The 13,824-nt window shown below is 40.2% G+C and overlaps 1 protein-coding gene across 1 annotated transcript in view; it reads right to left on the bottom strand.

Moving 5' to 3' along the window:
* Positions 1–6,237: 6,237 nt before the first annotated feature.
* SKOR2 (SKI family transcriptional corepressor 2) overlaps positions 6,238–13,824 on the bottom strand; it is a 36,002-nt gene continuing 28,415 nt past the window's right edge. Inside the window, exon 7 of the mRNA XM_049620122.1 lies at positions 6,238–6,300. Coding sequence (XP_049476079.1) covers positions 6,238–6,300 — 63 coding nt within the window. The remainder of the gene's footprint in view (positions 6,301–13,824) is intronic.

Raw genomic sequence — 13,824 nt, 5'->3', positions numbered from 1 at the left:
TTTCTGATAGTTCGTGATAACAAAGATGGTGGGAGGAAAGTGTCAAATATCATGGTAATACATTCGAAACCTCTTTTAAATCTGTCAAGGGATGCCTGCCACTGGTGTGGAACCTCTTCAGTTAGGATGCTCTTTGGCAACTTCACGGTAAGAGGTCTTCCACGGTAGATTTCTGTGTAACCCAGCAAGACCTTAGAAATCCTGGCCCCAAAGGAGTTATGATTTTGGCCCTTCTACCTCATCTGAGAGGCAGAATTTTTGGCATAAAAGGACCTCAGACTTTGATTCAACATCACAGTAAGGAGGAAGGTACGATATCAACTCCATCACCAACACTGTCAAAAGAACTAGCGGGAATACAGAGGCTTCCTTTACCCATACAAAGATCCTAACATGATGGGAAGGACTCCAGTCACTAACAATGGCCAAAGGAGGCTCACCTAGACTTTAATAATCATTTTTGAAGGAATTCCATTTTCAAAAATAAATTTATTCAAATATTTTATGTCAAAATAATACTAAAAAGTATTCATTGCTATTAGTTGCCCCCAATCAAATGTGCACTTAACTACATGAACACAACTATTACTTCATAGTCTTTTTATTATAGACTTTTTTTTTATCCACATGAATGTTAAAGAAACTACAACAGAGTTAAATACCATTTTTGATAACATGATTATATTCTTAATTACACTCAATATTAAACTGTAAAATATTTCCAGAGGAATACAATCTTCATTCATACAGCAGGCAAAGTACCAGAGAGGAAGGGGCCACGTCTAAGTCTGTCCAGTTTGTTGTGAAAAGCAGGTTTGTGCGGCTGATGCCGTCCCAGCTGTCGAAATGTGATCCCCACTCCTAGGACAGGTCTTGTGTTTCCACCAAGAATCACGTCTTCCAGCGTAAAAGACAGTCTTGCAGAGCCACCCTCTCCGAGTGTGCAGCACTGAGTTCACTTGGGACCGTCCACGGATTTCCCACCCCGGTTGGCTAACAGCACTCCCACGCTCTGGGTTCAGTTGGCCTTGAAAAACACAAAGACTCAAACTTTGGTTCCACCAAAAGATGCGACAAGCATTGACTGCTCTGGTTGGCTCCCCCCTCCCCCCCACTAATGAATGGCCGCTACAGTCTATTTTACATGGTTGTCCATGCTGCTTTGAGGTCACTTGTCCTTGGGTTCTCCCGAACCTGATTTTGTATTTGATTCCCAAGCCCTTTCAATTCGCAGTCTTTATGTGGGTCCGAAGTGCTCAGTGACAGGCTGTATCTTACAAGAGAACAAGAGTAAGTGATTCTGTGCACCTGGGATAGAACAAGAAATGCAGAATGACAACTTCAGCCCCATATAGTCAGATAGTTTAAAAACACATCAAGTGACATTTAGTGTATCCTGAAAGAAGACATTTTTGGTACAGTTTGGATGAAATATTGAAATGGGGACCTGAAAGCATCTTCCTTTGTGCATATATTTGCCTGCTCTCTTCGTTTATGCATCTCTGCTGACACTGAGCCAAAGTAGAGCTATTAGTTCAGAGTATGCTGGCTTGCGATGCCTCCTTTACAGGAAAGTCATGTTCGCTAGGTTCTAGAAGCTCCAGTTTGCTTAAGACAGCCTGTGGTGAAAGGGGCAGACAGAATTTCATGCGCCAGTGCCCTGCTTTGGCTTTGGCTGGATTGCCCAAGTTAACATCTGTATTTCTTGTCCTGGGGGGTCAGGGCAACCGTAGAAGCATGGCTGGAGTTTTTGTGACTCAACAGCAACAAAACCATCGGATTGGCTATTAACTGCGCGTTTACGACTGACGATAGAGGATGCGGGTCAGGCCACAGTCTCCCGGTACGAATCACAGGAGAGCAGATGAGTGTGGGGTGGCAGAGCCAGGCAGCCTGGCTTGGATCCTGCCACTTGCTCACAGCAAGACCACAGACAACATACTCAGCTCTCTGCATGTCAGTTTTCTCAGCTGTAGCATATGGTGAGAGCAGTGGACCTTCTCTCAATGGGTTGTTTTGGAGATTAAATAAAAGAATTGACACAAAGCCTTGAGCAGACTAGGAGCACATTGTCAATCTCGATGGAGACTCTTGAAAGAACCTGGTCCTGTAGGTCTGACTACAGAGGAGAGAAATGGATGTGCTATTCCCTCCCTTTGCCTTTGATCTATATAAAAGGAAGACACAGAGTGTTCCGTTACAATCCCTCTACGTCATTTTAAGACCTTTTTCTTGTAGTGATTTTTGTAGCAATTATTCCAGAAATGAAGAAAACTAACAATTAGTTACGAGACACAAATCAAAGAGGTAGATGTTGTCAGTATAGGAAAAAAAAATCCTCAAACTTTCCAGAAGGTAGAAGGAAGGAGTAATCTGTGATGAAGAAAACGCAGACATAAGGCAAAAGTAGGCTGGTCATGCCCTTGGGTGTTATATACGGTCTTGAGCATACTTTAATAAAAGCAGCCCCTTTGTGGGAAAGGAGAGAGAGTATGGCAGATGTCTGGTATGCAAGAGTGGTGGTCAACATTTTAGAACTGGCAGAGACTTTGATCAGGTTTGGCCACCTACATTTTATTGATGAGAGTGAGCCTCAAAGAGATTGTATGATATTATCCAAGATAATATGGGGCAGCAGTGTCAGATTTAGAAGCCAGACTCCCTCCAAACAAACCCAATGATCCTTGGGAGACAGAGAAGTGGAATAGAGTCACATGGGCCTGAATTGAGTCCTGGTTCTGCCACGTGCTAGCTGAGTGGTCCCACTGAACCTCGGGGTTCCCATGTATGAATGGGATGACAATAGGATCTACCTTCTAGAGTTGGAATGTTCAAAAGAGATAGATAATGTGGCAAAGAATTTAGCCCAATGTCTGGCATAATCAGTGCTCAACAGATGATAGTTACTATTATTTCTGGCTTGGTCACGAGTTTCTGTATGACTACGAACAAGCCATTTCCCAGGAACCACTTTCCACTTCTGTAGAATGACTGAAAGACCTGGGTGCTTCATCTAGCTACACGGATGACATCTGTATAATGTCAAAAGATGCTCGGAAGAAAAAGAACGTAATGATTAAATTGCTGCTGACATCATGGCACTTTTTTGGTGGTGCAGATTTCACAAAGATCACACTGGGTGTCTGGGCAGGACATGGGGCATGGAAACAACCACAGGTAAGAGAGACTATCAGGAATAATTCTGGTGTGAAAAACAGTCCTTGATGCAAGGACAAATGCACATAACATTTTGAAATTTTTTTCAAATCATTTTCGTTGTACTGTGAGCTTACAATGAAACAAATACGCAAAGCAGCCCAACGGCTAGTCTACTAGGGCTTGTTTTAGGAGGTGGTTTGAAGATAAAGAAAGAAAGCAAACTACACTTAACACAGCTGGTAGCTAAACAGATAGAATTCATTGCCCCAAAGGGGACTATGCCTAGGTTGAAGAAAGGTTTAGATAAATCCATGGGTAATGGGTCTTTAAGGAGTTATCAAGGGAAAACTAAGAGTATTCAGTGCACGTGCTTAAATTTTAGGGTTGGTGTTGTTAAGAACAACAATTTGGCTCTTCTAATGGAATTATGCAGTTAGTAACCTGGTCTGGGTGGAACCTTATTGTGACTCAACATGGAATCTCTTACATCCTAAGGTAGGGCAAAAAAGATTTGTAGAGCAGTGATATGTGGCGATACTTGCTCAGCTTATTAAGTGGATTGCCTGTGGTTTTGAAAAGCTTCCTCCTCTTAATAGTCATATTGGAATCCACTGGGTGGCAAGAACACAGCACACTACCTTAAGGGTCACTCTTGCATAAGACATTAATGCATCAGTCCCTAATTTGGAAACCTGTGGTCACTCAGCAAGGCAGAATTTGTCTCTCTCCCTTGGTGTAATGATTTTTATTTTGTAATCTCTCTTGGGGTAATTCCTTGCAGGCTTGGCATGTTGAGAATCAAATACTGCCTCTAACAATATGGTCGTGATTCTCTGCTTGGCTGATTTAGCTCAGCATTTAAGTAACCACTAATCTTCTGAAAGCACCAGGGTCTACTTAGAGAAATCCCTGTTGTCTGCAAGGATGGAAACAAAATCAGCATGAAGGAAGCATTAGTTACTAAACACAAATCAATCTTTTTTTTTTTTTTCCACCTAGCTGTATGCGATGTCACCATCAGAGGCATGGTTTCTGGGCAGTCTTCATTTTGTAGGTACAAGAGCAGTCGTCATAAGCAAAGGAGATGAGTTGGGGAATAAGAAGGAGTAAAAAGAGTTTATTGAAGTTCCTAAGTGGAGATCAAACTACATTATAATGGATGAATATCATAAATGAGGAGTAAAAGAAGCCAGATACAAAACAATGTTCTGTACAAGGTCCTTTGCTAAAGTTCAAAACCAGGCAAAGCTGATCTTTGTTGGGTGGAGGAATAACTGGACAGGGGTGCAAGGTGGCTCTCTGGGTTCTGGAAGCCTAAGTAGGTTCATCTTGTGAAAATCCATTGAGTTTTGATTTGTTGACTTCATGACTTGATTTTTGAACTTTGATGAATATGTATCATACTTCAATAAAAATGTTATTTAAAAACACCTCCTAATATATTCTCTTTGACTTGAAAGAGAATTTGACATTTTCAAATTATTATACCTATGAGTTTATCAGCATTAATTTGGGTGATTCTTGCCTTGATTGCCTTGGTATTCTGAGTTAAGATTTAGTGAGGTCTGACTGTTATAAAATTATTCATTTCACACAACTGGTGCAAACCTGTCCACTCTAATGAGAAGGAAACTGTCCAACGTCAACTTCAGACTTAAGAACACTTGAATATATAGACCAGAGCCAACTCACAGGCCCACTTGGTAGAACTTCATGGATATGGAAACACAATGACTTATTATTTGACTGTCTTTCTTGCAGAAACATCTGCTTACAGAGGACAGGAAGTGCATGCATTAGGGGCAAGTGGGCACTGAATCTAAAGTCAGGAGCCCTGGGATCTCTTCGCAGCTTTGCAACGTGAACATAAAATGTCACATCTCTCTTCTCCGTACCTCAGTTCCTTGTGTGTAAAATGAAGGGAAAGCATATGAATGAGAGACTGTCTTGGAAATAGTTTTGATCTTCTGATGAAATATGAGTGACATAATCATCATTATTTAAGACAAATTCTGAAGATTATCACTAATAAAGGTGACAAGACGTGGGATTGTCATTTGTACAAGGACAGAGGAGGCTTGTGATATGCAGAAAAGAGGCATGAAGGGAAGAACAGGAACCACACACCCGCGTTGTACAGAATTCTTTTTGCCAATAGATTCTATTAAGTTGGAAATATTCCAGAGGGAAGTTCCAGAGGGAAGGATGGGGAAGAATGATTCTGATAGGAATGGGTCACACTGATAAATGACCACAATCCTAGTTGGCCATGAGCGCTTACAAATGCTCCCTCTGACATCTGAGTTTTTCCCTGATTTAGCAATTCCAGTTGTAGGTCATCCTAATGTATTGTCACAGAAACAGCAAGCCTTAGTTTCGACATCCCTTCAATTCTAACAATTATATATGTCTTCTGCATAAGCAAAAAGTTGCTTTTGAAATGTTTAGGTATGTTCTGAATACAGTCAATGAATTTTTACTGTCTTCCTTAGAAGCCTGGAATATTTGTTTTTCAAATTGTTGCCAGGGATGTGACCTCGAACTTGGCTTCAACTCTAGAGAAACAGTGATTGGTTTAGGGAAGGAATGAATGACTCTTCCTACAGAAGACGTTCTCCAAGGTCTGTGTTGCCTGCAATTGTTCACATCACCGTCTGTCAGTAGCTCACTGAAAGCCAGATTTCGGGAAGGCTTTTACAAGCAAAGGAGAGGCAAAGAAGATGAGACACAGTAAGCATGATTGAGGACACTCCACTTCCCTGCAGAGGGGCAATACTCAGGCTGTTAGGGAGAACTGCAGAGAGCAGAACACCTCAAAACAGAACAAAGATCGCTTCTGCAGACTGAGTACAGACTTTTGTTACTTTTAGGAATTTTCCAAGGAATCTACAAAATGTACATAGCCACTGGCTTAGGAAGTCCCATGCCCGGGCGTAATGAAGTTCATCAGTATATTGGCTGACACACAGGATGCAACTTTACTAATCCCTTGGGCTATGTCGAAAACATCAATAAAGAACATAGCTGAGTAATAATTCAGAATTCAGGAAAATCTCTTTCTTCTGGTAAGCTTACCTTTTAGCTTTTGCTGAGATGGGCACCAAGCTTTTCTTTCCTGATCAAGCTTGCTGCATAGGGGATCTGTAAGATAAAAACAGGCAAAGCTGTCCAGATGAGCTCAATTAAAAAAAAAATTTTTTTTAAATGTTTATTCTCGAGAAAGAGAAAGAGCATGAGTGGGGGAGGGGCAGAGAGAGAGAGATGGAAACGCAGAATCTGAAGTGGGCTCCGGGCTCCGAGGTGTCAGCACAGAGTCCCATGTGGGGCTCACACTCTCGAACTGTGAGATCATGACCTGAACTGAAGTCGGACGCTGAACCTACTGAGCCACCCATGTGTCTCCAGAGAAACTAAATTCGAAGACAGGTGCATAGTGGAGACCTTTCATCATGCCTAGAAATTTGAATGCCAGTAAATCCCTCCCTAAGGAGAAAAGATCTCCATCCGATCGGCAATAGCATGGAGCTTCTGGGATATAGCAATTCCTAAGGCCTGTTAAAAAGCATATCAAGGACAACCAGTGATCACAGTAGACTCTTGCTAGAGCTAGTCTCTGAGGTCAGTATATGACATTTCACCTTAAGAAGTTTTTTTTTTTTTTAATTTTCATTTAATAATATGGTACTGCTATTTTTTTATTTAGGTATGAAAACTAAGTTATGACTTTATAATGTATGTCCAAAGTAAAGAGACAAGGATGTGATTACAAACTAGTTCAATGCCATCTTTCATTTAATTACAGTGACCGACTATGCTATCATTATAAATCACAAAAATAAGATGAACTAACTAAACACAAATTATTACTCTGGGTAATTTCCCAATAACTACTAAGAAGCATCAGAAATAATTGCACTGAGTGGAAAATACAACCCTTGAGAATACTACCTGGATAAACTTGAAAAGTACTTTTCAGTACTGGGACTTCAAATGAAAGCCTATCCCATTTGATACGTTACTTTTCATTAGAAAATCTGAATGGCTAAAATTGGACTGCATGTCTTATTTAGATTTACCTTTCCATTAACCCCAGTTAAGGTAGTCTATCATTATGTTACTTACCTTCATCATTATAAGACTCAGGACTCTAGAGATTTGCATCTATCATGCATTTAAAGAAATACATATTCAGCTTTCCAGAATATAACATGAAATATGGCTGTGATGTAAAAGCAGTGAGGGAAATAAAACTATTTTCATCCGATTCAGCAGTGTTTTGAATACTGGTACATACGCTCTCCATGTTTCCAGCATATCTGTGTTTTGTTCTCCTGATCCCCCATCCACAAATATAAGCCTTTTCTAGTGGGAAGAGACTATGAATCTGTGAGTGACTAATATGGTCCCAATCATATTGGGACCACTATGCCATAATAACTGGTCAGCTGAATAGCCTTTTTAATGGCAAAAAAGAGAGAGGACTAACATAACCATCTCACTCTTTTGATACACAGGCACAACATGGATGATTCCGATAGCCACATATCTGATCAAGAGCACAGACAGCATGAATGAAGTGCCCTTATGGCCTTCATACTTGAGTACCAACCTCATATTTGAGGACATGAGCTGCGATGAGCCGGATGACGACAAGAGCAGTCACATAGGGACCTACTCTAGTTACCTCTTCTTCTCACTGGACATCATACTACATCTCTCTCAACAGAGATGCACGTTTCCCATCACAGCGTTTGCTGAGACATGCCAAACACAGGGATTGCCTCTCTCTTTCTGTGCATGATATAACGGAGCCTTGAATGGAATTCTATTAGTTAGGATAACAAGTAGAAATGATGTAAACCTCGGGGCAAGAGGAATTACCTAATACAATGTGCTTGTGTCACACTCACATTTAGAGACAGTCCTCGACATCAAGACTCCGGTACCACAGTGACTGAGAAAGTGATCCGTCCTGTTCCATCCCAGGCCCTACTGCAAGTTAACATCACCAGCGGCCCACCGCCTCATCAAAGCCGATAAACTACTCATCCTAACCCTAAGAAAACTGTGGGAAGGACACTGCTTTCATATCTAAGTCAGAATGCCTTTTTCCTTCCTTCCTTTTACCCCAGAAACAATGTAGCATTTCATTAAGGTGGGACGCTGAGGGGAAAAAAAAAAAAGCTTAGGAAAAAAAGGATGTTTCCGTATAAGCACATTTGATTCCCAAATCTACAGACTGGAATTTAAATCCGTTTGAAGAATTACCCACACTCAAACATTGTTGCATTTATGTCGTTAAAACAAAGTGAAATAAAAGCCAAACAAAAACAAAGGCAAAAAGTGCATAAGGTTGTGAGCTGAAAATCATGTATTTTTAATGGTAGGTCCTAAGTCATGAATGACAAAGAATATACTGACATGTGGCCCAACTGTTCATGGGAATTACCCTATTTCATCAATTCTAAAATGTACTTTTTCCCCCCTCACGTTTTAATGTCTCTGAAATTAGGTGTCTTATAATTGATGGTATCTTGGAATAATAGTTGAAAGTTTCTTTTCTTGTGATACATCAAGTAATGGTGTCTCTTAAAACTGACAGTGCTTTGGATTCCAAGAAATGCAATACTTGATTCACAGAGACCTCTGCAAACACTCCCCAATTTGGGAGCTCATGCTCCTGGAGGCTCCATTTGAGCTAATTATTCCATTACGTTTCCTGTTCTGGAAGTTACAAAAACTTTCTTTCCATTTTGACCAGCTTACTACTTTTTTTAATGTTTATTGATTTTTGAGAGACAGAGAGAGAGAGAGGACAAGTAGGGGTGGGACAGAGAGAGAGGGAGTCACAGAATCTGAAGCAGACTCCAGGCCCTGAGCTGTCAGCACAGAGCCTGACTCGGGGCTTGGAACTCGTGAACCGTGAGATCATGACTGAAGTCAGATGCTTAACTAACTGAGCCATCCAGGCGGGCCATCCATTTTGACCAGCTTAGAAATCACCAAGATTTGCATGGAAAAAAAAAAAATCTCTCAAAGCTATATAATAAGTTCTAAATTAGTCACCTAGTTGGCACGAGTCTATCAAAAGTCTGGGGTCTTACCAAAAAAGATAACTTCCTAGTTTGTGCCGAGAAAGAATTAGCCTGAGCTCAGACATTCAGGTGGGTTAACATGTCAAAAGGAGAACGAGGAGAAGGCCACATAACCAAGGAACAAGTGATTGCCTGGTCAGGATGCATGGCAATCGATCAGTAATGGGGAAAGGACGCACTGTAGTCAAAGTCTGGTCTGCTGCTGGGGAATGTTAAGGCAGCATCCAGTCCTCTGACTTGCAGGGACCTCCTTTTCTTGCATATTTAGCCACAAAACCAAAATCCTCTAGTGGCCTAGGGATCTTTTCCTAAGAATATAGTGCCAAACAGTAACTGTACTACCTACCTTTAAAAAAAAAAATACATAGGACATATTTTTAAAAACTCTCTGGGTTGAAACGTTAGAAGTCTGGACAAGTTCCCATCCTAATGAATCCTGGACAACCTCCAAGGAAAGACTGTATCACTGAAGAGCTGTGCCCTTGCCAAGGAGGGAGGGCCCCTCCAGCAGCAGTCAAGACCTCGCTCCTTTCCCTGCAAGGAAGCTCTGTGCTCCCAGCAACAGGAAGTTGTAAACTGCTTTTTTACAAGTCCACAGTGAACGAAACATTAGTACTAAATCTATCGATTGAGCATTATTTTAATTGAGGCTTTTAATGAAGAACTTTGAGACCAAGTTTCCCCTGCTGTGTGTGAGTGCAGCATTCTGGATAAAACAGCAGAGGGCACTTTGAGACTAGCACATTTTCTCCATCTACGCGCCTCTTGGTAGCAATCTAGCAAGTTCAAAGGATGTGAATCTGGATCTAGCCGTTTATCACAGGCTCTCTTCTGCAGCTGCACAAGGTCCTTCGAGAACTCTGACTAAAGAAGAGTATGTCTTCAACAAACTTACAGTCGTAGTAACTTCTATACAGATGCACTGGCTTGAAAGAAAATTGTTGCCAAATTATCAATGAAAAAAAAGTTATCAAGGCATCATAATGTGTAAATTATATTATATTCCAGTCCTTGAAAAACCTTAATCAAAAGGTGATACACTGAGTAAAACACCTTCAGCTTCTTTTTTTAATTTTTAAAAATTGAGATATAATTGATATACAACATTGTCTTAGCTTTTTCATCTTCTTCTTAACTGTACAGCACGATGGGTTTTGTTTTCAAAATTGAACCAACTTTTCCTTGAGTCACAATCCATTTGTGAATGAGATTTTTTTTCCTTTGTGCTATAATACAAACTAAGATTTTCACGAGCTTGTTAAGTTTTAGAACTTTTGTATTTGGTTCATAGTGAGAAGAATCTATTTCTTTGCTTGTACAACTAACTCTGGCTTAGTAAGGAAAACACTTTAAACATTTGAAAACCCAGGGCAGGGGTGGAAGACTTTACTACAAACTGTGTGAAGTACTTATAGACTCTAATTTTAAGCAATTAAAAAAAAATTTAGCGTGTTGCCCATGTATAAATGTTAAACAAACTGTGTAGGCTTTAAATCTCACATTGAGATAAACACACGTTCATTTATACGTGTACAAAGAGAGTCAATTATTTGACTCCATAGTCATTACACCTTTGCATTTAACAAACTGAAAAAGGAAGCAATGGTGCAGAAATTGCAGTCAGCAGAGAATCTAAAAATGCAGGAGCCAAAGAAATTCATAAGTTTTCTTTCTACAGCAATGATACCCAAGATGCTTTCGATAAAATCTTTTGAATAAGAACACTGCGTAACAGCATAGAATAAATGCACTGTGGGTCTATGGGAATTGTTACAAAATATGATGGTTTTAATATATTTGAATTCTCCATGATTGCAGGATAGGATGGGTTTTTATGTCATCTAAAGGGGAAAAAAAAAGCCTATTCTGCAGGCAAATGACTATTCTGTCATATATGCTCAGTAAGCTTTAAATATAAAATAGTTTAAATGTAAAATAATAATTTTGAGTGAAATGCTCTATTCTCAGGAAGCAAAGCATGTAACCATATTTACTGATGAATTAGATCATTCAACTAAAACTACTGAGAAAGTCAATAATTATGATATCTAGCAACTTCTTGAAAATCTTTAGATCGAAGTCTCTCAGGACATTACCCCCCCACGTACTTTAGCAAATAAAACAAGCTGAATAAGGGATTTGATAAATTTCTGTTCGGGTGAACTGGAGTCTGCTGCCTCAATTCCAAAGCAGATGGTATAATGTGAACCCAGGTCCTTCTTGCACAAAAATATATCTAGGCATCAGTACTTGAATAGTCCCACTATTAGAGGTACTGCTTTGAGAAGAGGCATGCTATGAAATTTATTACTCATACTGGCAGAGCATTTGATAACTTGCACGGGCATTTCATGTTTATTAGGCACCTGTGCCTTACTTACTATATTCCTATCAGGGCACAGGTTAGAGCTTCCGAATTCCTTTGGCTGAGGAGCTGACACTTAATGGACTATATGGGAGTAGTATTGAATTGAAGTTTGCAGACCTGCCAGCCTGTGTCTGTTAGTCACAAGGACAGTGCAGTAATAGGGGAACACCTCATAATTCACCACTGTGGCTTTCCTTAGTCGTTTTAGTGGTAGTTTCTTAGCACAAAAGACAGTTTGAGGAAATCAGGAATGAGCCAGGGAAATTTGGAAAAGAATGAAGAGGACCACTCTATGGGAGTATCAGAGTTGAGTCAGGGGTCACCCCTGGGTGGTGATTCATTCAGCAAATGTTTATGATAGCCATCGGATGATAGGTACTGGAGGCTGCATGAAGACCCTCCCCATATTAAGGCAGGGGACCCAAGAGAAGAAGTGGGAGGGACAAATCACGTCTATTTCACCTGTTTCATGTTGTCAGCCTGGATGTGGTTTTGCGGATTTCAGAAATTATATGGTACCTACAGGGCTGGGGGGGAAAATGTCTAGCTTCTCCCAAGGAATTTAATTTGTGACCAGGAATAATTTACTATCTAGAGAAATGTGAATTAATAACACTTGTCTACATAAATGAATATATGATGATAAAATATTTTGCAATATAGTGTAATAAAAACGCTTAGTAATACCAATTTATCCCTTCCATGAACCAAATATCTCAAAAGACACGAGACATTTTTTCTGCTATCAATACTGTTTACTACATGGACGCAGTATCATTTCCTCTTTTACTAAGGAAACCTAATGTCAAAGAAAATTAAGACATTCAAGCTATATAACTGACCTTAAATAGGGGCACTGAAATAAATACCCACTCCCTCTTCTAAAGCCTATATTGCTATACGCAACTACTCTAAAATCACAAATTTTTGGTTGTATGCATGGCAGTTTTTGTTTTAAGAGTCGGAAAGTGATATGTAGAATCAGTAAGGCCTGAAAATTTTATATCCTTCTGTCTCCAATTATTTATTTAAATTCTTCCTTTATATAGGGGTGCCTGGCTGGTTTGGTTGGTCGAGTGTGAGATTCTTGATCTTGGGGTTGGGAGTTCGAGTCCCACGTTGGGTATAGAGATTACTTAAAAACAAAATATTAAAAAAATTCTTCCTTTGGACAAAGAAAACAATTAGAATAGTCACAGCAAGTAATCAATAGCTCTTATTATCTAGGTATCAAAAGCTAAGAACAGTAGATACATTTTTTTTAACCCTTTGGGGGCTTAGTAATCAATCAATTGAGAAAAAGCCTTCTGCACTCCCCCCCTCCCATGACTTTAAGTGCAAACAAACCAAACACAAACAAAAACAAAAACCAGAAGAAAAGTCCTGTTTAAGAGGCATCTTACATTGAGGTGACTTTCAGAACAGAGAAATGTTAACCGGCCATTGAGGTCAATGAAGACCAGTGGGAATGGTCTATGAGTACAAACAGCACTTTTAACAAAGCCCCAGAATGGAGGCACTACAAGGTGGCTTTAAAAATGACTCCGAGGGGCACCTGGGTGGCTCAGTGGGTTGAATGTCTGACTTGGGCTCAGGTCATGATCTTATAGTTCTTGAGTTCGAGCCCTGCATCAGGCTCTGTGCTGACAGTCTGTTTCAGATTCTGTCTCCCTCTCTCTCTGCCCCTCCCCTGCTCGTGCTCCATCTCTCTCTCTCTCTCGAAAATAAGTAAACATTAAACAAATTAAAAATAAATAAATAAAAAATAAAAAACGACTCCAAGCAATCTCCATTAACACAAGCATGATTTCTCTGATGCAGAAGGAAAATGTTAATACTTATCTTCCTTGAGTTATCCTGACAGAGAGCTAGATACCTGGCTGTCTAGACAAGACAGGTGGATATATGTAGATACATGCTTAATAAAATACAGGTAACAGGGACCAGCTCGGAAACGTCCAGCAACCAGGGCACCTGGGTGGGTCAGTCGGTTAAGCGTCCGACTTCGGCTCAGGTTGTGATCTCGCGGTCCGTGAGTTCGAGCCCTGCATCGGGCTCTGTGCTGACAGCTCAGAGCCTGGAGCCTGTTTCAGATTCTGTGTCTCCCTCTCTCTGACCCTCCCCCATTCATGCTCTGTCCCTCTCTGTCTCAAACATAAATAAACATTAAAAAAAATTAAAAAAAAAAAAAAAAGGAAACGT

The sequence above is a fragment of the Panthera uncia genome (genome assembly GCF_023721935.1).
Source record: "Panthera uncia isolate 11264 chromosome D3 unlocalized genomic scaffold, Puncia_PCG_1.0 HiC_scaffold_8, whole genome shotgun sequence".
NCBI lineage: Eukaryota > Metazoa > Chordata > Mammalia > Carnivora > Felidae > Panthera > Panthera uncia.
This window is presented reverse-complemented; position numbering and strand designations above follow the sequence as displayed.